We start from the raw sequence: 22744 nt of genomic DNA, 5'->3' as shown, positions 1-22744 counted from the left end.
CTCTGTAGTATATACATTATCACTTTGTAATTAAGGAAATGCCATTGGTCCTGTTTGTAGTAATAGGTTTTCCTAGCCCTACCATAATAGCAGCGAATAGAAAGTAGAGTCTGCTATGCTAGAAACTGAACCAAGGGCTCACCATTTGGTATAAAGCACTTTTTTTGGTTTTGTTTGCACTGCAGTTTTGCTGCTGTGGCTATGCCAGCAAAACCCCTGGTAAGAAAAGAGCTATCCCTGTAAAAGGCTAGGGATACACACACAACTTACGTTGGTTTAAATACATTTTAAACACGAAACGGGCAGACACACATCTGTCAAACCAGCTGCTTAGAACAGTTCAAAAACGTCCCTGGAAAATTGAGTACTTTTAACCCAGTCCACAGTGAACCAATTCAATATTACATGTAGACACCAAGCATTCTGTGATGCATCTGGTCCAGGGATGGGCAAAATATAGCCTACCAACCAACTCAATGTGGCCTGTAGGCAGATGGCTGACAGTTTACTGGATCTGGCCTGTGGACAGCCAGCGACTGCAGTTGCTGCATGGTGCCAGGCAGGTGAGCAGGACTGCTGCTGCCCCAGCAGCATCAGCTATCAGCCATGGGCCCAAGCAGGGTTTCTACCATATCAGGCAGGTGACAGCATTACCTGTGGGCACCACAGGCAGTTTCAGGAGCCTGGATGCAGAACCTGCTGGCAGCGTCCACAGCTCATGTCACTGCTCTCCCAGCATGGTGAAAGCTCCCACCTCACCCAGAGCCCTGACCTGGAACTTGCCAGTGGCATCAGTTGTGGACCCAGGCAGGAGCTACTGCTTCACAGGGCAAGCGACGGCATCTCTGTCTGCCACTCTTCCCTTCCTTCCCTCCCTTCTTCCCGCTCCCTCCAGAACCTGGCCAAAGCTACAGTTTGCCAGGAGTCCCGACACTCTGCTGTGGACCCAGGCAGGAGTTTCTGCTGCATTGGGTGGGTGTCAGCATCAGCTGTGACACCGTCGGAAGGTTCTGATGCCACCACCTGCCTGGCACAGCAGAAGCTACTGCCTTGTTCCGCACCTGAGCATCAGCGATCCTCGAGAACTACAGATTTGTCTGGGGTCTGGAGGGAGAGGGAGAAGGGAGTAAGCAAAAGCCAGGGAGAGAGCACATTCTAGTACACTCGATTAATTGTGTCTGCTCCAATGCACTGTAATTACCAGGGATCCTGGGTTTCTCTGATTAAAAAATTACAAATTATCTGCCAAAACCCCCAAAACTTGTGATTAAAATGTAAGCCCCCCCCCAGCCCAGCTGGTGCTCTTCACTCTTCACCCACAGCCCCCATAGTCTTGCTGGTGCCTCTGTTCCCCCAGGCCTGCTGGAGGGGGGTCCCAACTGCCAGGGCTACAGACCCGGGTCTGCAGCATCCTGCCCCGCTCCCCCCCTGCTGCAGGCTCAGGTGGGGCAGCTCTCCACTGCTGTGTGCACTCCCAGGGGGCAGGGAGGACTCCTCCCCAGATCTGTACCCATGGCAGGTGCAGGCTGAGTCTGCTGCCTAGCTGGGTGGAGCTTGGGGCCTGGGGCCACAATGTATGGATGCAGGGCTACAGTGAAGAGCACAGTGAGGCTGCAGGTGGCTCGTCCAGGGGAGGGGAAGGGGGACGTACAGTTCCCTGCTGCCGTGCACACTCCAAGGGGGCAGGGGAGACCCGCGGCCCCCAGATCTGTACCCGGGGCAGGCTCAGGGTGCGGGCTTGAGCTCCCGCCCTGCTTCCCTCCCCGTTCCAGCCGAGCTCCCTCCCTACAGGGCCCTCAGGACAGGGCCAGGTCATGGGACAATCGGAGCCCGATGGCTTGTTCAAGGGTGCGGGCGGACAGCTCCCGCTGCTGTACACACTGCAGGGGAACCAAGGTGGGAGCATATGCTCCCTTACCCTGTACTCCTGGATGAGCCGCGAGGCTCTGATTATCCCATGACCTGGCTGGCCGGGGCCCCATTCACAGTGAATGGGGCCCCAGCCAGGTCAGGTTGTGGGACAATCCCCGCAGTGCAGGAGGAAGTGGGCCAGGGGCAGGGGTGAATGATTCAATGTTCCCCTACCCCACTCTCTCCTTCACTATTGGGGTCTTGATCTACCCTCTGGCCCCCCGCCTCTGCAGTCCCTGGAAATAAGAAAAACAGATTAAAAGAAATGTACCTGCCTGCAGCTGGGCTGGCTGTGATCCTGGCTGTGAGTGTGCAGAGTAGCTGAATGTGCCTGCCCCTCCCCCCTGGAGCAGCAGCCTGTGGCTGGGCTGCCCTAAGGTAACACCTGCTGGGGAGCTGAGCCCTATTAGCCACCGCCTATGCTTTTTTGACATAGTTTCTTGTAAGCCAGCAGGATCTGGAACTGTGCAGCGGTAATTTGGTTAGCATGAAGGAGAGGGAGTGCCTGGCACAGTTCTGCCTAGTCTTTGAGTGAAGGGACACTTGCCTGCTCATCCATTGGTGCCTAAGAGAGGAGTCCAGTCAGGGAAAGGGCTGGCATGGATTTTTCCTTGCAGAAGTAGCAAAGGAAGTTTCATTAGTTCCTTTTGGTGAAGATGAGAAGGTAGGGCTTCTGAGTTTCCAGAAGGACAGTGGTAACAGTAATGCGTGAATATTTTTTATTTGATTGGTGGAGAGAAGATGTATGTTTCATTTCTATGCTAACATCAGCTAGACATGCATAAAATAGAGGTTGTCGACTGGTGGGGCTGTGTGTGTGTGTTCCATTCTGGCAAATATGTATCAGGAAACATTTCTGTCCTAAGTGATTTCCCCCAAGCCCACACAGAGGCAGTAGTAACTTGTTCAGTCCTTCTAGCTAAAGCAACTTTTTATCCTGATTGTGGGAAGTTATTTCATGAGTGATGAGATATGTGGAAGTGAAAAATTACTCAAGTATTGGGCCTTTTAGGTCAGGGAGACTTTTATTTGCTAAACTTGAAGGCAATTTCTTCTTTTCATTTAGCATATTAAGAAGGCAGTAAGAACAGTGCTTTTTTCCTCTCATTTTGGGACTTTTGTGACACACTGAGCCCTCTCTTTGCTTGTACCTTGCTGAGAGAGAGAGATATTAAATGGCAGAATGAAGTGTGTGTGGGAAGGACACAGGGAGTGTGTAAAGGCTTCTAGAAGACAGAGTGCTTGAAAAGTCTGTCTTTTGCCTCCCTTGAGGACAGAATAACTTGAAGCTTGCAGCAGTACACAGGCAATCCAGGAAGTTTTTGGAAAGTGTTCTGGACAACTGTCTGGTGCAAGTGCTGGAGCAGTCGACTAGGGTTCATGCTCTTCTTGACCTGCTGCTCAAAAACAGGGAAGAATTGGTGGGTAACGTAGTAGTGGATGGCAGCTTCATCAGTGACCTGGAAGATTGCATAGAGTGCACCGTCAGCAAGTTTGTAGATGAAACCAAGTTAGAGGGAGTAGTAGATTTGCTGGAGGTTAGGGTTAGGATTCAGAGAAAACCTAGACGGCTACTAGATCCCCTCTCAGCCTTCAGATTTATTGCCCCCCACTACAGAAAGGATGTGGACATATTGAAGACAGTCTGGCAAAGGGCAACAAAAATGTTTAAGGGGCTGGGGGACATGACTTAAGACCAGTTCCCTCAGCCTCTCCATATTTAGTCTAGAGAAGAGGAGACTGAGAGGGGACTTAATAGAAGCCTTCAACTACCTAAAGTGGGTTTCAAAAGAGGACAGAGCTAAACTGTTGTCAGTAGTGGCAGATGACAGAACAAGGAGCAACAGTCTCAAGTTGCAGCAAGGGAAGTTTAGGTAGGATATTAGGAAAAACTTTTTTCTCAAGGACTGTAGTAAAACACTGGAACAAGTTACCAAAAGAGATTGTAGAGTCTCCATCCTTGGAGGTTTTAAGACCTGGATAGACAAAACCTTGGCTGGGATAATCTAGTTGGGGCTGGTCCTGCTTTTTGCTCCTGAGGTCCCTTCCAACCACAATTTTCTATGATTCTGTGATTTTTATGAAGTTGTCATACTGAGCATTTATACAGAAGGTAGTTACTTTAATATGTCTAATAAATTGTTCTGTTTTTACCACAAGATGTCACTGTGCATGCCTGGCAGACAGAAAGCTGCTTCTCTGCTACTCTTTTCAGTTGCTGATCTTGGCCTCAGTTGAAATTCTTCAGTGGGTCCCCAAATAGGCTGTACCTCTTGCTGCACCGTTCCCATTTTAGCAAAATAGTCATGCATCAGCCCTGCATGTAAGCACATTTAATTATTTGAAAATAAGTATTAAAAGGAAAAACTCAAAACTTCCTTTTGAAAAATGTGGGGGGAGAAGGGGGAGGTGGGGGGCATTAAGACCTGTCCCCCAGGACTTTGTAAAAAGAAAAGCAGGTTCAGTCAAAAAAATGAAGGGACAAAGAAATAAACTGAGTCATGGAGGGGGAAAGATTCATAGGAGATGGAGTGTGACAGTCATTCCTTGAGTTCCTGGTGTTTCATTCAGGGCAATAAATCTGAAGGCTGAGAGGGGATCTAGTAGCCGTCTACAAATTCGTCGGGGGGGACAGCAAGGAATAGGATGCTCTAGTTACCAGGGCACCCCTTGGAGTTACTAAAAACAATGGCCACAAACTGGCAGAGAGCAGATTTAGATTGGAGAGCAGGCAAAACTTCTTCACAGGAAGGCTTACCAGAATCTGGAATGGGCTTCCCAGGGAGGTGGTGCTCTCCCCTACCTTGGAGGTCTTTAACAGGAGACTGGACAAGCACCTAGCTGGGGTCATCTGGCCCCACCACTCTTTCCTGCCCATGGCAGAGGGTTGGACTTGATGATTTACTCAGGTCCTTTCTGACCCTAACATCTATGAAATCTATGACGCTGCAAAGAGACTAGGTAAACAAAAACAAACCAGAAAGAGAAGAAAGCAGTTTGAAGCCAGTGGAGGTGGTAGATTACCTAGTTGTACACATCTCTCCTAACTGCGGGGTGCTCTGAGAGGGTTTTTGGTTGTAGCCATGTTGGTCTAAGGATACAGGCAAATGATGTTCTTTGGTATAGGTGATATCTTTTATTAGACCAACTGAGTTGTTGGAACAAAGCTCTCTGCAGACTTTTCAGGCACAAATACCCTTCTTCAGGCATAGGGAAGCTGCTGTTGTTCTGAGACCTTGAGACCAGTTATTTTACCTGACAGTTCAGATTGTTAGAGGGAAGTTGTACCTAGCTCTCTCCTGATTAGTCTTATTTCAACAAGATTTTATAACTTTCCTTGATGTGGGTGAAAAATAGAATGTGAGATAGTTTTAAAGTTGCCACCCTGCCCTGCCTTCTGACTGATGTACTGGTTCAGAGGCATGCACTTTCATAGGAGAGTCTGCTTTTTCAGATGATCTGAAAGAAGCCTATGAAAAGCACATGCCTCTGAACCAGTTAGTGTCTAAGGTGCCGCTCTGCCTTGTCTTTCTATCTGATTAACCACTTCTTTACTGATGTGAGATTGCAGAATTCTAAATTAAATGGGCAACCATCACACTGTACCTTCATGTGGAATGGGCCCATGTGTCATGTATGCATACTTAGAGCACAGCACTTGTTAAATTCCTCTAGTATTTTCCACGGGCATTGACCGGAAGCTGCCAGAAGGTGCAAGAAAACACAAAAAAACCCCAGAATTTTTTTTCTTGTTTTCAAATTTTGCAAGTTACTTAGCCAAATTATCAAGAATGATTCAGAGAAACCCAGCAGTGTGTGGTTCAACAGGTGTTTAAATGTGGGTAATATCAATTCAGAGTCAGCTCCTTTTAGATCACATTTATAAGAGTATAAATGCCTTTAGGTGTTTGCTGCCTTCCTTCTGTTTCTTCAACAAACTTTATGTATAATGAAAGTGAAAGGTTCACTATGGAAAAGTGAGATAAGTAATATTTTACTGAATGATTAAAAGTTATTTGGTAACTGTGGAAAAAGTTACAACAGAACACGTGCTTCTCTGTACCAGTAGAAACAGAGGAGCAGTCTCCCTCCTTAATTTTTAATTTTTCTTTTCTTAACATTTCTGTACTGCTTTATAAATGCATTTATCCATGTTGCTTTCACAGATCCATAGGTCATGTTGTTGGTAGAGAAACACAGAACTTGCAAGTGCCTTACTATGTTGATAAAAACTTTGAAAAGAACTATCAAGGAGCAGAACTTCAAGAGCTAGAGAAAACCATTGAAAAAGATTATATAGAGTACATCCAGACCAGCTGCTGGAAGGAGAAACAACAGAGTAAGTTATTTTTGTGATAAATGTGCATACACATCACATAAATCATAATATCATGGCTAAGCTTGAGAAGACACTTCCATTATTACTCCCAGCTTTTTGGTATATATAACTCCATTTTAAATGCTCTTTACACATGTATGTCTGTCATCTGCTTTTGACCAAATGGGTGAATTTGTTATGGAAAAAAAATTAAAGTTCATTTCAGTTAATTTTTGAGAGGTTAAGTGCTTTTTAAATGCTTTTAAGTAGTTGAGCCATTTTTTACAGACACTTTGACTTGTACATTGATAATTCATAGTAGCAATATTTTTAATATTGAAATCCACCATGTTTATTTAATCAATGTGTGCCATTCACAAAGAAATGTAGGGTTTGCAAAAATATCAGTAGATCGTCTGGTTTGTTGTTTTGAACTCCACCTGAATCCTGGATACCTGGCCTATACCAGACTGATTTGATCTACTCTTAAAACTATACAATAAAAGATTCTAAAACTTCTCTAACCTCTCCCTGTGCTTCTGGGACTTTGTAAGATGTACTTTGTGTCCTAATACTTAGTCCAAAGTTGAAAAACATACTTTATTTGTGCATTTATTTGAACATGCTGCCTTTATTTGAATCTGGAATCGTGTGTAGATAACAGGCAAGATTGTTTTCTTAAAATTATTTTCTAGTAATAGTAAAATGTTAAGACTTCAAACTGTACAAAAGTGGAATTCTGCATTCTTTGTTCGCACAACAGCCTTAATTCGGGCTTTGTTGCAGCTTTAAAACAATTTAAATGTTAACCCAATTTGTTGATCGCTTGTGTAGCTCAGTGCTACCCAGAATGTATAGTGCCTAGTTTGTTCTTGTAACAATGATACAAAATGTACTTGCAGAAGGGGACCAAGTTACAAGGTGTATCAGAAGTTTTGAATTTCCTTACTTGTTCCAGGAAAGGGTCTCTATCAACTTAAAAGGAATAGAGAAAAAGTGCTCTTGGGCACAAGGTATAAACTGAAAACAAGAACAATCTATTTCTGTTGTTTGCTTGGACATAGTAAAAATAGATAAACCACTTTCACCCAGAAGTGTTTTAGTGGGTGGTGTCTCTCTTAAATCACTGCCTAAAATTCTAGCTATTATCATTTTACAGAAAATCTTTAAAATTTGAACACCAAAGGCCCAAAAACCATAAATGAAGTTGAAAGTACACAACAGGTATTTTATTGTTAAATCTTATTATATAAGACCAGTCTCATGTCTTTTGTAGGCTAGACTTGTGGTTTGTGAAGGCTTGGAGCTGACGGTAGCTGTTTCTAAGTACAATATGCCTGTGTATGAACTTCACTTGAATGTAGACTTCAGTTTTAGGCTTAGTGTACAGGTTTTAGTCATTTCTTTTTAAATTGAAAGATTTTCTAAATTGAATTTATGCTCATTAACAGTTGCTAGATTGAACTCTTTTACAGCTCTGAAGACTCAGATACCTAACCATCAAAAGGGATGCACTAATGGCAACACAACACGTTAAGAATTTGTATTTCCACATACTTTCCGGTCTATTCTTACAGCTGGCTTAGGGACAGTTACATTCAACACACAGCAGATTCCTTTCAATGTAGGCCTACAAGTGTCTTTTGAGCCAAGGAATGTCATGCCTTGGGATATACAGAAGAGTTTGCAGATCTAAAAGGGACTGAGAACTAGATGGAAGGATCCAGCATTACACACAAAGTTATAAATGTGCAGCATGTTCTTCTGTATGCAGTTGGTTTAACCAAAAACACTTTTAAAGCTGTATTTATTGTTTAGGTGCATATAGAAAAATGCCACAGAAAAGGTACCACCACTAGAGTTTGGAGTAGCAACCAATACAGAATTCATCAAATAGTACAGGGTGAGGAACTGTTGGCCAAACAATGGTTTCACTGGTGGGTATAGAACGTGACAGTCCAACATCTAGTAATGCAGTGTCATTAAATGGCAAAGGTTGCTCCACACAAGCTTATAATAAGGACCAGATCCTCACTTATATAAATGATAAATGTTCCTCCCCTTCAAAGGACCTATGTACTCATCAGCTGAGGGTCTGGCACAAGGTTTCCATTTACAATTGAGTTGTATATCCTGTCAAAAATTGTTGTACATGGTTATTTTAAGAAATGTTGTGCCTAGGACTGTTATATCCTGCCAAGTGAAATATTACGGTTTTGCTACTCAGTTTGTAAATTAGAGTAAGAATATATGCTCTGTTAATTAGCCATGATGCATCTTAGTAATTTCTGCTATATTTACAATGTATGAGATTAGTGGTTGCCTGAGGACTGAAGTTCAGTGTGGACAAATGAAGGTGCTACACCTCAGGAAGAATAATCAAAAGCACAAATATAAAATGGGTGATAGACAGAATGGCAGCACTAGGTAAAAGGACTAGAAAGGTCACAGACTCGATTAGTCTGCAGTGTGAAGCTGCACAGAAGGTGAATGGGGTTTTGGGATGCATGACACAAGAGGTGCCAGTGCCTCATCTAGAGTACTGTGTGCAGTCCTGGCTCCACATTTTTAAAAGGATGTTGGGGAAGTTAGAGAAGATTCAGAGGCAGACAGCAAAGACGGGTAAAGGGTTTGGAAAGCAAGTCATATGAGATGCTGAAGGAGCTGGGCATGTTCAGTTTGTGGAAAAGGCACTTTGGAGGGGACATGATAGCAGTCTTCAAGTAACTTGAAGGGCTGCCATAGAGAAGAGGGAAAGCACCTTTTTTCACTTGCTGTAGAGAGGAGGACACAGACCAAAAGGCTTGAAGTTGCAGCAGTGTACATTTAGATTTGGATATCTGGAAAAATGTTTTCATTGTTAGAATAGTGAGGTGGAGGAGTAGACTGCATAGGGAAGTTGTGGTCTCTACATCACTGGAGGTATTCAAGAAGAGTTTGAACAGCTACTGGTTGGGGATGATCTAGCTGTAGCTATGCCTACATTCTACTATGGGTATTTTCCACTCTTCTAGGCTTTGCTGGTTGCTCCTGCCCCGTGCCCTTTTCTGCTACATGCATCAGACTTGGAGCTGATAGTAACAGTTTCTAAGTACAGTATGCCTGTCTATGAACTTCACTTGAATATAGACTTCAGTTTTAGGCTTAGTATAGGTTTTAGTCTCTTCCTTTTAAATGAAAGATTTTCTAAGTTGTATTAATGCTAATAAAAAGCTGCTAGATTGAGAACTCTGTTACAGTCCTGAAGACTCAAATATCTAACCCATCAAAAGGGATACACTAGTGGCAGCACAACACGTTAAGAATTTGTACTTCCAGATACTTTTCAGTCTGTTCTTACAGCTGGCTTAGGGACAGTTACATTCAGCACGTAGCAGATCCCTTTCAGTGTAGGCCTACAAATGCCTTTTGAGCCAAGGAATGTCATGCCTCAGGAGGCATTGAGTGTTGGCCTTAGCCAAAGCTGGGATCTTTGACTGGGGTGTACCAGAGTTTCTGCTGGGACCAAAGCCAGAGGTTCCTGCCTAGAGGGTCTTGTCCCTCTGCTCAGGGTCAGACCAATCACCATATTTGGGGTTGGGAAGGAATTTTACCCCATGGTCAGATTGGTAAGTGGGGGGGGGCGTGTTGCCTTTCTCTGTAGTGCAGGGCATGGCCTTCTGCCTGGGATCTTCTGAACAAATATTGACAGCACTTTATGGAAGCAGGACACTGGCTACCATTGTTTGTTTCCCTGCTTTACCTGTAATAGGTTAGGGTATTAGGTCTTTGTTGTGGCAGGGTTCACAGCAGTCTTACGTAGAGTACAGATTAAGGATTGTATAGGATGGTTTGGGTCCTGCCTTAGGCATGAGGTTGGGCTAGATGACTTCTGGAGGTCCCTTCCAGGCCTACTTCTCTGTGATTCTATGAAAACACCACAGTAATTAAAAACAATTTAAGAATGAGTACTTTCTGGTCCAGCAAACCAGTAATGAATAGAGCTGAGACTGCGCTAACTTTAGTATAGTCGAGATTGTAAAATAAGATGTTTGGCACAAAACAGATTGAAGAAAAGGAGTTTGGAGTCCTTTTAGAGGGTTCATAATTAGTCAATGTTTTTGTAACTTCTTCACTGATCCTTTATTGTTCAGACATTAACCTCACTTTGTCTTATGCATTATCAGATGAATAGCGATTGGTAGCATGTGTTTTGTTTATGTGAACAAATCTGTCTTATCTTTGATACGATTATTTGAAAAGTTTATCGGGCATGTACTTCACTTGTTATTGTAAGCTATGAAGCAGTTGTTCAGTAGGCTACTGGCCCATTAAATTTATATTTAATTACTCACTTTCATAGTGTCATGTGTTTAGGCTTTTTTTAAAGGATCTGATTGCTGTTACTGTTTTTCCTTTCATGGCACAAACTTTGGGGAATAGGTCAGGTATACTGTGGTTTTTAGCCTGATGAGCTCAACAGAGTAGCTTGAAATCCAGCCCACAGGTTGTGTATTTGACACCCCTGCTTATAGACTGTCATGTCTAATTACTTAACAGTATTTTAAAACATGTTACTAATCCCTTGATTATTAAAACAGATTTTTTCAAATACTGCTTTGTTGTAGCTATGCTGAATGTTTTACGTTTTGTTGTTTGAATGAAAAATAGACAAATCAGTTTTGTTTTTATTTTTTACTGTTTCATTTTCCAGTTTTCACACATCAGCACAATACAGTAAGTTTGGGTTACAAATGCTACAGGAACATTTCCTAAAGTACAGGAAAATCTCGCTCAATTTAGTCTGGTAGAGTCTCTCTAAAAAGTAACTGCTAAAAAGTTTAAGTTACTTTCTATTCACTTTTTATAATAATGTATGAATAGTAAAATTGAACCATTAAGGTACAATTCTTTACAGCCAACCCACTAATTTTGTTCTAACTTTCTCTCTTTCATTTTTTAGAATCTGACTTGTCGAATTTGGCCAAATTATACAGAGATGAGCGATTAAAACAGAAAGCGGAGTCTTTAAAACTCGAGCACTGTGAAAAGCTCTCCAATCTTATTGGAATACACAAAGGGGGTTGATCAGAGCGTACCAATCCTGCATTATTTAATGCTGTTTTTAAAGTATGTTGTATTTTCCTTTGTATAAAAAGTGGGGGAGGAAGGGGAAAAGCCTATTATAGAGCATTTTAATTGTGATATACTTTATAAATTCCAGGGGTGAGCCAGCAGGAGCTACAGAGCAAGTATTTCTTTTAATGTACTGTATAGTGTTTTGGTTCCAAGGACCAATGGTATTCAGTGTAAATTTACTCCCTAGCAGATGCAATTTAGTTTGGAACCTGCTTTTATTTGGTATAGTTTGTCTGCTATCCAAGCAGCAGATACTTCCCAGGAAAATAGATTTAATTCTGTATATCATGCGGACAGAAAGCATACACAGTTATACAAACAATTTACTTTTCAACTTGTAATATGCTGGTGTTACCATGCTGAGCTGAACTTGGTGTCCTTGCCTCCAGAATAGTTTGCAACAAAAAAAATCTTGAAAAAGGACCTGTTGTTTGTTCTGGTCTAGTAAGAATGCCAGCTTCAGGTAAGCACTTGAATGTATGCTTGGGTCTCGCTAAAGTTGGTGGACTATAACCATTGCAGTAGGAACTTGGAAATTTTCTTGCTGTAAAACAGGGCTGTCCAATTGATAGCCTATGAACTGCATGCAGTCCACAAGGGATTAATGTGCAGCCCCCAGGCTCTCACTCAGCCCTCTCTTGATAAATAATAGCCAGTCTCCAGGCTCCCCCATTCCTTCCTAGCTGGCACTTCCTTCCTTCGCCCCATGAGCCAGGCCAGTGCTGCGTAGCATGAGAAGTTGAGGATGAGTCTGGGAGCATGTGGTAGGGGGAATGGAGATTGGAGCCATATGCTGGAGTGTGGAGTTGCACCTGCATGATGCAGTGGTGGATGGGCATGTGGGCCAGCAGGAAGGGGTGGAGGGTGTTTGCATGAGTGTACAATGCAGTGATGGGTGGAGGTGGGCATCTGTGCAGTGCACTTGGTATGGCCCCCAGGGCATGTGGCCCCCAGCACCTTAGAAGTTGGACACAGCCCTACTATACAATATTATAGTTGTTTGCATGGGATGTGTTAGAACCCCTGCTCACCAACATATACTGTTTAAACTGACCTATTTATTTTCCTTTCATCTGGAACATCTGAATGTAGTGATTGCATTGTGAAAGTCCTTTGTGTTTCAGCTATTCTTTAGGATACCTTTTAGAATGCCAATGGATGCAACAGGCTACAATCAGACCTAGACAGGTTACAAGGGTGGGTGGATGAGAATAGGATGGGTTTCAACACAGACAAGTGCAAGGTGATGCACCTCGGGAGGAACAACCGGCACCATACCTACAGGTTGGGGAACTCCCCTCTCGTCAGCACAGAGGCAGAAAGGATCTTGGGGTCATCATTGACTCCAAGATGAACATGGGCCGGCAGTGTGGGGATGCAGTCAGGAAGGCCAACCACACCTTGTCATGCATCCACAGATGCATCTCAAGCAGGTCCAAAGAGGTGATCCTCCCCCTCTATGCAGCACTGGTCAGGCTGCAGCTGGTGTACTGCGTCCAGTTCTGGGCGCCACACTTCAGGAGGGATGTGGACAACATGGAGAGGGTCCAGAGGGGGGCCACTCGCATGATCAGGGGGCAGCAGGGCAGGCCCTATGAGGAGAGGCTACGGGACCTGAACCTGTTCAGCCTCCACAAGAGAAGGCTGAGGGGGGATCTTGTGGCCTGTTACAAACTAGTTAAGGGGGATCAGCAGGTATTGGGGGAGTCACTATTCCCCCGAGCAGTGCCAGGAGTGACCAGGAATAACGGTCACAAGCTGGCAAAGGGTAGGTTTAGGTTAGCTATTAGGAGGTGCTACTTCACGGTCAAGGTGGCTAAGGTCTGGAACCAACTTCCAAGAGAAGTGGTGCAGGCTCTTACCCTGGGGGTTTTTAAGAGGAGGTTAGATGAACATCTTGCTGGGGTCGTTTGACCCCAGTATTCTTTCCTGCCATGGCAGGGGGTCGGACTAGATGATCTGCTCAGGTCCCTTCTGACCCTAGAAACTATGAAACTATAATTTAGGAAAGTTGCGACTTGTTGTACAAAACATAACAGAAACTTCCCTGTGTCTAACTGAGAACCAGCTGAGAGTTTGAGGTTAGTCAAAAACCTACAAGAAGGTGAGAGTTTGTGAGTTAGATTTATAGGGGAAAAAATCTTATTTCTGTCCAGCCACCAGAGGGAGAAAGGGAAGCCAGATCATTTTCTTGTGTGTCCTATTCAGTGGCTCGTTGTTTTAGTTTGGACTTTTATCTGCAAATTATTTTGTTCTCCTTGCACCACTATGAATTCTACTTTTCAGTGCAGTTATTTCATGTATTTTTGCTTTGTTGAATGGTCCTGAATGTTTCATTTATGATAGGACTTTTTTTTCTTTGTAGCAATAATTTTTTATTCTTCGTTAATCCTTCATCCTCCTCTACTACCTGTTGGGTAAAGGATGAGACATTCTCATAAGCAGCAAAGAACAAAATATTACATGTGCCTGGCAGTGTGGTGTAAGCTGAAGAGGGAGGATGTAGCCAGCATCCTTGTCTGCAGAGTATCAGTCCTCAGTTAATTTCTGGCCACCCATAACTAGGGACCTACCTAAATCATGGCAAGACAAAGGGTTTTTTCCGGCCCGTTCACAGGCCACAGAGCCTGTTTCATGGGTATTTTGCAGCAGCCCTGCCCCTTGGTGCTGATTGGTGGAGAGACCCCAGCAAGAGATGAGGAGGCAGCTGCCATCCTGATAGCTGGCTGCTTTTCATGCCACCCTGCCCCTCAGCACTGATTGGCAGAGAGGCCCCAGCAAGTGGAGGAGGGACAAGGGTCCAGTCACCATGTTGTCTGCTGCCTGTTATGCTGACCCACCAGCAGGTGCTTTCCCCCCGGCACTGGGGTCTGCTGGCTCCCTCTAGGGAGCCAGAATTTTTATTTTTATTATAGGTTTTGTTTTGTTGTTGCGGATTTTGCGGATAATCGCGGATTTTGCAATTTCTGCAAAACCGCAAAATATATAAGTAGGGCCCATAATCAGTGGAGCTGTTCACAGTTCATCTATACTCCAGGTTCCTACCTGTTGTGTTTAGTTTTTCATTTCACTTGGCAGGAGGCAGAGTAAAAATTAATTACACTTCTATTGTTATTTTTTTATAGACTGTTACATTAAAATATGTTGACTAGACTATCCCAGAGAATTAAATCTTTTGTCTTTCCACAGAATGCATAGATCAAAGGCAGTGGTAGTTCAGGCTTCTCTCTGCTGATGTGGTGAGCCCTGTTTTAGCTGCAGTTCTAGGTGGTGTATTGATATCTGTCCATAAATAGCTACACTGATACTCTGTCCAGACCTGAAACTCATAGGTGATGCAGGTAGCTACAGTTTGCTTTCCTTAAAAATATGGAAATGGCAGAATTAAGTTTGCTTGTGCAACCTTAATTTAGTTCTGACCCCTCTGTGTGTGTACACATACATGTGCACATTTTAATTCAGTCTTTAAGTATGTAATCGCATACCATTTTCCACACAAGATCCCTGTCTCTTTAGAGCTCAAGATAAATGGTGCTGAGGAACAGTGAATCAGGATTGTGTATCTAATGAGACAGTTATCTGTAATACCCGATTAAGAGAAATTTGGAAGGCTTGCTACAAGGCATGGGATTGCAGAATGAGAGAGAAAAAATTGTCTTATGGTTTAGACCAGTGGTGCTCGGCCCTTTTCCTCAGTGGGCCTGACAGGCAGTGTCCAGTCCATCTCTGGGCCAGACCCTGCTAGATGTCCCAGTCTGACACTCAGGGAGAGTATAGCAGGGACCATCCAGCTACACATAGGTGGACAGGCAGCCTGGCTTCACAGGGGGAAGGGGACATGGCTTGGCCCCAACCTGGCCCTGTGGATGGGATGGCCCAGTCCCACCCTGGCCTGGCCCTGATACAACCACAGAAAGGGGGGGGGGGGCATGGCCCATCAATGCAGGGTTGGAATTGCGGAGGGGACCATATTAATGACCACTGTTCCTCTGCTGTTGAATTTCCCAACCCATGGGAGCCCTACAGGCCAGATATACTAGCTCTGGGCCAGAGGTTGAGCACCCCGTGTTTAGACCTTTGAATGCTCCCCAGAGAATTAGAAACCTCTGTCACAGAGTTCCTTGTGTGCTGCTGGGATAGTCAGTTAAACCAAATGAATCTCAGCTTTGTTCCTCATTTTACAGGTATCCATTTGAAACTTCTGCGCTCTGATCTGCAGAAATGCTATATGCCTGCAGTTATAGCTAAGAACATACAAGGAGTGATACTATTTACTCTGAAAAATCTTGTCCTAGGCATCTCAGATAGGGTATCCAGTATTTGTTATGGATCAGCCTCCCATCTGTGAAATAATAGTAATGACACTCACAGTAGTGACGTGAAGATAAATGCAGCAATATCCATGTGGGATTTGGGTGCTATGCTGAAAAGGGCCATAGGAAAGAAAAACCCATGAATGAAGAAATTAATTCTGGATTCAGAGTATGGGTAACATGCAATTAAAATTACACTGAACAGTCCAGAGAGAACAAAATATTGAATTGCTGCCTATTGAATGCCATCTGTCCTGTGCACTGAATGATGCAGGGGTCCTGTAAGGAAAAATTGTATGCTATTGAATGAGTAAAGGTTGTATCCTAACGCACGCACAAGAGCATAACTATTAAAAAAAAATTAAAGTGGTGTGGGAAGTACGGAAGTTAAACATATATAATGAAATATAATTTGGATGCTTATAGAATATTTTGCACTTAGTTTATTGCATCTTTCATCCAAAGATCTCAATGATTTACAGAGGTAGGAAATTACCTGCAAGAAGCACATTGTTAGGGTAATATTAGGTGGGTTTGCTGGGCGTAAGGGAGAGGTCATGATTATGTGGAAAACAAGACCAAAAAATAAATATGGTTTATGAAGCAATAAGATTTTCCTTATTCATTACAATAATATATGATATAATATAGTAATAGAATTAAAGACAAGTGGCTCTACAAAAAAAGAAAGCTAATACTAATATTTTGCCATTTTTTCTTTTTTTGTAAAGCACTGACATCCTATGTACTGAAAAATAGACAAAGTAGATCGTATCTAGTCTTTCCCTGCTAACAGTGATAACTGTCATAATGAATTGCTGTTTTGAACCAGGAAATATTATCCAAGTAGGTATTCCATTTGATCTAGGTTTCTGATATTTTTTATTTTTTTTTTCAAACTACAGTATTTAAGGTTATGCGTGCAAAAATATTTATTATTTTTAGGTGGGCTTTGTAAGGTGCTCATACTGTTTCCTTGAGAACTCCAACAGATTTACAAATAAGGTTATATTTTAGAAACAAAGGATTTGACATTTTAATCTGTCCATACTGATGGAAAGATTGAATATGAAAAGAGATATGGTTGTGCAGTCGTGTGATTTATCATGTAAAACTGGTATGCATTGACTCAAAAAAAAATTGTAATGAAAAATTAAATACGGTCCCACGGTGACACTAAACAAGAGGCAACCTTATGAGTGTCTTCTGAAGGTGAAATGCTGTCTTTGCTTCTTAAGCAGTGTAGTGAAGAGTGGGAGTGCCCCTTGAAAACCCTTATCTTCAAACAGAGGAAGCAGCTTTTGAAGGTTATCCCTGGAGATTCTAGATTACCATTTCAGAACAAGCCACTGGGTTGTCTTTCTATCAATGATCCACTTTAAATTTCTAACCTCCTCCTCTTGCCAACTCCCAAACAAGCTAAGGTACACATTTTGTTCTTGGATGTACTTGCACAAAGACTTTGAAGCTAGGGGAGTTGCATTCACATATCTGAAGAGAGAAGCTGACCCCATACTTTAGACCTGTGGTTTTATCGCAGTGCTCTTTGATGCACTGAACTTTAGCAGGAGCAGCCCAAGGTAACCAGATTATCAATATGAAAGTTTTGCATCTTGCTCCGTTGCAAGTTGAAGTAATAGTAGAACATACAGACTCATAGCCTAGGATAACTATGTGTTTTCTTGAATATTTGTCAAACTAAACATGCACAATTTGTTGATGAATATAGCTGGTAGTGTAAACTAAAGGCTTGAGTTTCTCTGTATAAAACAGATATAAATTCTTTCTTACTTTTGCATGTATGACGCATCAAAAGATGCATCTCTCTTATTTTGTTGTTTTCACAAAAAGTAAAACTTTAATATATTCATATTTATTTATTTAACTTGTTTCAACAAGAAACAATTTAAAGTATTTATTTTCTGAGAGTGTATCTATCTTTAGTGAATCCAAGTAGGCTATAGATATAGCAATGTGTTGAACCTCAGTTGTACAGTTCTGATTTACATATTGTATATTTGTCTGTATTTCCTCTAAGTATTGTTACACAAGATTAAAGAATAAGCTCTTCTGTCCTTATTAAAATAAGAATTCTGGAAAAAAATCTGTCAGTGGGTCAGAATTAAATTCCATTCTTGAAGACTTAATTTGTTTCACTTTTGTGTTTTTAAATAGAAAATAAAGGCTTTTTTATTAAAAAACAACAGAGGCACATTGTTGATCTTGTGAGGTCAACCAGCACTATTACAGTACTATCTTAGCTTTGCTAAATCTTGTAACTCAAAAATCTTTGGTTGCCTGTGCACATTCAAGTAATCTGGGAGAATTCTCTCAGGTTTGTTTTTCTGGTAGAGAAACTGACCCAGTTGTGTGTGCAGACATTCAAATGCTGAGGCCCTGAAGAGTACAGAACTTGCAGTGCTGACCCTGTGTAGCTGAGGGAGGGTGGAAACCTGTGCACACATCTTAGTATACTCTAAAGCACGGGTAGGCAAAATGTAGCCCGCAGATCAGATGTGGCCAACCAAGCCATTCTATCTGGCTCGTGGGGCCCCTAAAAAATTTAGAAAATTAATACTTATCTGCCCCTGGCTGCCTGTCATGCAGCCCTTGATGGCTTTCCAAAACTCAGTAAGCAGCCCTCTGCCCAAAATAATTGCCTGCCCCTGCTCTGCAGGCTTCCTTAGTCTGCCTGGAAATAGATGGCAACAGTGCATAGGGTAGGCCTGATTGGCAAACTGCAGTCAGCCTGTGTTTCCCTATTGCACAATCTGAGGAATATGAAGAGGACATACTCTGCTTCCTGATGCAGCAGCAGAATCCAGTGAGTGATACTGTCTCTCCTGAGCAGGGGGATGCTGAAAAGAAGCCATGGCAGGTACAGCTACTCCTTGCTTAACTAAGTCATGTTTACATTCTTGAAAAATGTGACTTTAAGCAAATCCAACTACATCACAGTAGTTACCTGCTAGCAGGCAGCTGTCAAACAATGTTATAACCGAACATTACGCAACTTTTAAACAAGTATGTTCTCTAATAGGTCAGCAACGCAATAACAAAACGTTAACCAGGACATTAAATGAGGAGTACCTGTACAGGCGTTTGCTCTCCCAGGGGGAGCTCCTGGGAGAAACTCTCCTGGGAGTGATTTAATTCTGGTTCCTAGGTGTTTTTTCTCCTGGAGTGACCATTTTTACCCTGAGAGAAAAGGCCTGAACATCTGTATGATTGTAGTTTCTCCTGGGAGAGCAGCAACTCTCCCAAGAGAAACTGAATGTCTGGATGTCATGCTGTGGCTCAACTGGTGGATAATCACACTAGTACCTGGGCTGGTAACTCCCCAACTTACCTGCCACGTCTTGATGATACTTGAAAAGAAAGGGATTCAGTGGTGTACATGATGGGCCCCGCAGGGGTACTCATAGTACTGCCACAGCTGACTCGGGGCTCACCAAGCATGGATGTTGGCACTTCATTGACCTCAGTCGCTGCTTCAGCTCTCTGGCTCTCACTTGGCTCATGCTGCCTGTAGCTCCACTGTCTGGCCCTACACTCTAGCCCCTATTTCTGGTCCAGATTCTTCAGGCTTTCCCCTGCCAGGAAGTGGCCCTCCTTATTCAACCCAGAGGATCTAAATGAACAACAAAAATTTGTGAACAGAAGAGAACAAAAAAAACCACCCCTAGAACCAAATGAATGTAATGCCCAAACAATAGGCTGCTACCCTTCCTGCTCTCCCCTCTGGGAGGAAGAAAGGGGAGGGGAGGTAGAGAGAAGTCTGACAAGGGGACCCTGCTTTCCCATGTCCATGCCCCATGGGGACCCAGCTCCTTGGGTGCTGCACTGCTGTGACATGTCTCCACAGCCGGGCTCACTCTGCCTGGTGCTGCCTTCCTCCTTCCCCCCGTCCGCCACTTCAGCTGTGCCTTTTTAAATGCCCTATGGCAGTGGCACGCAGGGCTGACATCAGCCAGGCTCCTCCCAGTCAGGATAGTGTGCTTGAAAAGTAGTGTTGCAGTGCTCTGTGCTGTACCAGTCTGGGCTCATCCTCTCCCCCAGATAAGTTTTTGGGTTCCCTGCCATTTTCCCTCAGGGCTCAACGGGGTTCCCAAGGGCTTAGGAGACCATGTGTCATTCTTGCTGCCATACTGTACAAGGCGTAAAGCTAATGCCAGAACTGTTTTGATAGGGGGAGATAATCTTTTAGGTGCAGGTCTTTTAAATGCCAAGGGCCAGGGACAGCAGTAAATCTTCCAACATTGACTGCTACTCAGTTTACTATTGAAGGGTAGGGTAAGGAGGGAATTTCAAGAACCTTTTTAATAGAGGTCCTCCTTTCTCCACACATACCCCTATCTTGAATTGTCAGAGTAGCAAACTGCTCTCATTGCATGATCAAACTGTCTGTCCTTGGTACAGTACACTGGTTGGTTCCTGTCCCACACCCCAGACATAGCTGTCCTTATTATGAAGTACTAAAATGCTTTGGGATCAAAGGTAGTTTAACATTTACTTTCAAAACAGTCCTATTAGCCAACAGCTAATGCAGGACAGTCATTGTACAGCCCATCCATAGATTTAAAAAACATCTTTAATACCAGTCAATTTTAGTGCAACCACAATTTGGTGGAATTCAAGATGATCTAATTTCCAAAAAGTATCATAGTAACAAGCATGCAGTAAACTGAGAGCTGGATGGTATGGGAAGAACTGGAGAAGAAAATGCTATTCTAGTAGAATTAGGTTAATACACATGATTTGTGTTCTGTAGGTATCCTTTTCCATTTTTTTAACATTTTCTTTTCCAAGCTACAACACTGTCCTCTGGTTCCTTTCCTGTAGTTACTGTGAGTCTGTTTACTGAGAGGTGTTAACGGTTCTCTCATTGGGGAGGCACATGATTTCAGTGATGAAGCTACTAGCAAAGACAGCTGCTTTAATGGCTGTCTTCTAACCCCACTCAGAGCAGCCTAGGTGGCACAGTAGCAAAAATATGTGCCTTCATCATTGCCAGCACTTGTCTTCCCCCAGCAATGAGAGAACTCCTAAAGCCTAATGGTGAGAGAGTCCGTGCAGAAGATGTCACCTGCAACTATGATTTCAGCCCTCATCTATATAGCACTGGGTAGCTGAGTGCAGTACCAGCAGCAGCAGGGCCATAGAAGTCTGAGAAACTGCAAGCAGCTGCCTTGTCTTTACTAACCTAGCAATTCTCCCATTTTTTTTGCCAAAGCCCAAGTTTCCCTTTCTGGTCCACATTTAATCCCCCCATTCAGCGCCTGCAGCTAGCATTGGAAATGAATGTCCATAAAGTAAAACACAAGAATGCGCTTGTTACAAGCTAGTAATACTGTGTGAAGCCATCCTGGCACTACTGTGTATGGACTGGTGTGATTGTTATTGCCACAGGTAGGGGCTCCTATCACCAAGGTGGACTGCTTTGTGCTAGAAGGTGGTAGAAGGAAGAAAACATGGTCCCTGTTACAAAATGCTCACCATTCTGGTTGAATTGAGAATTTTGAAGAGGGGGATGCAGGTGGTGCAGCACATCATCACCCAACACAAAACCTTCAGTTAGAGTCTAGATCATTGCTTTTCAAACTGTGAGGTGTGCCCCCGCCTCCAGGGCATGTGAACAAAGGTATAGCACAGGGGGACATGGGCAAGTAGTTTGCAAGGAGCTGGTGCCACTCCAGCCTTGTGGGGAGATGCGGGGGTGGCTCCAGAGGGCTGCTGCACTTTTGGGAGCCTGGTGTGGTCAGCGTACAGCCCAGAGCCATAGTGGGACCAAGGCAGGAGGCACTGGAGCCATGGCAGGTGGAGTCCACCCTGGCCAGGCCAGCAGAGTGGCTAGGATGAGGGATGCTTTGTCCCTGGCTGCACTACTCTGGGGTGAGGGAGGTGGGAGGGCATGAACAAAAGTATAACTCAAAGGGGGGCTTAGCTCAACAAGTTTGAAAACCAATGATCTAGATGCTTTGCTAATGTGCTAGGAACTTGCCCAACATCATTTGGTTTAAGATTTAAAAAAATATATAACTATTGGAATGTGCACTCTTCGGCTAAATTATATACAGTTTTAGAAAACATAACTAGGCAAGAAGTAGTCAAAAGTTATTGCATCGCTAGTCGTGCAGTCATTACCCTTAGATGCACCTCTAGTTCAGGGCCCAGCTACACATTCAGATAAGAGCCAGACAGAAACCAGCTCTAGAATTGTTGCCTATTTTCCAAGTAGGGATATAAATATCCTTTAAAAAATGTTTAACCTCTAATTATATTGGTTAAAGGATTAAATGATAACCAGGGATTCTGGTTTTCCCTGATATAAAATCACAAATTCTCTGCTAATATCCCCAAAATCTGTTATTAAAATTAAAGGCTCCCCACAGCACCCTCCAGCCCTGCTCATGCCTCTCACTCCCCCTGTCTCCCACAGCTGCTGCTCCCCCCGGCCTGCCAGAGGGGGCCCCCAGCTGCCAGGGCTACGGGCCCAGGTCCACAGTCCCCTACCCCTGCTCCGGACTCGGGGTGCGCTCTGTCTCCCCACCACTGTGGGCACTCCCAGGGGTAGAGGGAACCCCACCCCATAGATCTATTGGTGGGGCAGGCACAGGCTGCGGGCTCGGGCTCCCACCCTGCTTCCCTCCCCCGGCCAGGTGTGGAAGCGCAAGGGCGGCAGCGGGGACTGAGGGAAAGGGTCGGGAGTGCGGAGCCGCTTCCCCCTCCTTGCCCCTGCCCCGCGCTGCCAGCTCCGGTCACTCCCGTCACTGCCAAGCGCTTGGCGCGCCCCGGGACCACCATCACTCCGCTCCTCGGCCTCGGCGCGGGCAGGGCCGGCTGGGCCTGTTGCAGCCACCCCGGGAGCTGCACCTCAGCCTGGAGCTGCCTCCGGGACCCTCCGCCCCCGGAGGCAGAGCCCAGGGCTGGGGGGGGCAGGAGCCGTAGTCACGTGCGCCGGGAACCGCGCGAGGCTCCGATCACCTTCCTCCTCCCCGCGCCCGGCCCGGCCCGGCCCGGCCCGGCCCGGCCCTGAGCTCAGCTGACGCTGCTCCTTTAAAGGTGGGCGGGGCCTCCCGGCAGG

The 22744-nt window shown here is 44.2% G+C and overlaps 1 protein-coding gene and 1 long non-coding RNA gene across 3 annotated transcripts in view; one reads left to right on the top strand and one right to left on the bottom strand.

Moving 5' to 3' along the window:
- DNAJC18 (DnaJ heat shock protein family (Hsp40) member C18) overlaps positions 1 to 17766 on the top strand; it is a 38642-nt gene extending 20876 nt beyond the window's left edge. The window contains exons 7-8 of the mRNA XM_090064231.1: positions 6078 to 6250; positions 11172 to 17766. Of these exons, the coding sequence (XP_089920357.1) occupies positions 6078 to 6250; positions 11172 to 11296 (298 nt within the window). The 3' untranslated portion in view covers positions 11297 to 17766. The remainder of the gene's footprint in view (positions 1 to 6077; positions 6251 to 11171) is intronic.
- Positions 2728 to 22694, bottom strand: LOC149856413 (uncharacterized). Of its 2 annotated transcripts, XR_016444387.1 has the most exons (4): positions 22645 to 22694; positions 19010 to 19291; positions 4066 to 4228; positions 2728 to 3371 (listed from the first exon to the last, which is right to left on the bottom strand). It is a non-coding gene; the product is annotated as an uncharacterized LOC149856413 (long non-coding RNA). The 2 variants fall into 2 exon arrangements; XR_016444386.1 differs by having other exon boundaries at positions 19010 to 22687.
- Between the last annotated feature and the right edge of the window lie 50 nt (positions 22695 to 22744).

The sequence above is a fragment of the Crocodylus siamensis genome, chromosome 10, assembly GCF_052110815.1.
Source record: "Crocodylus siamensis isolate JL-2025a chromosome 10, ASM5211081v1, whole genome shotgun sequence".
NCBI classification, from domain to species: domain Eukaryota; kingdom Metazoa; phylum Chordata; order Crocodylia; family Crocodylidae; genus Crocodylus; species Crocodylus siamensis.
Note: the sequence above shows the minus strand (reverse complement) of the source record. Positions and strands in the feature narration are given on the sequence as shown.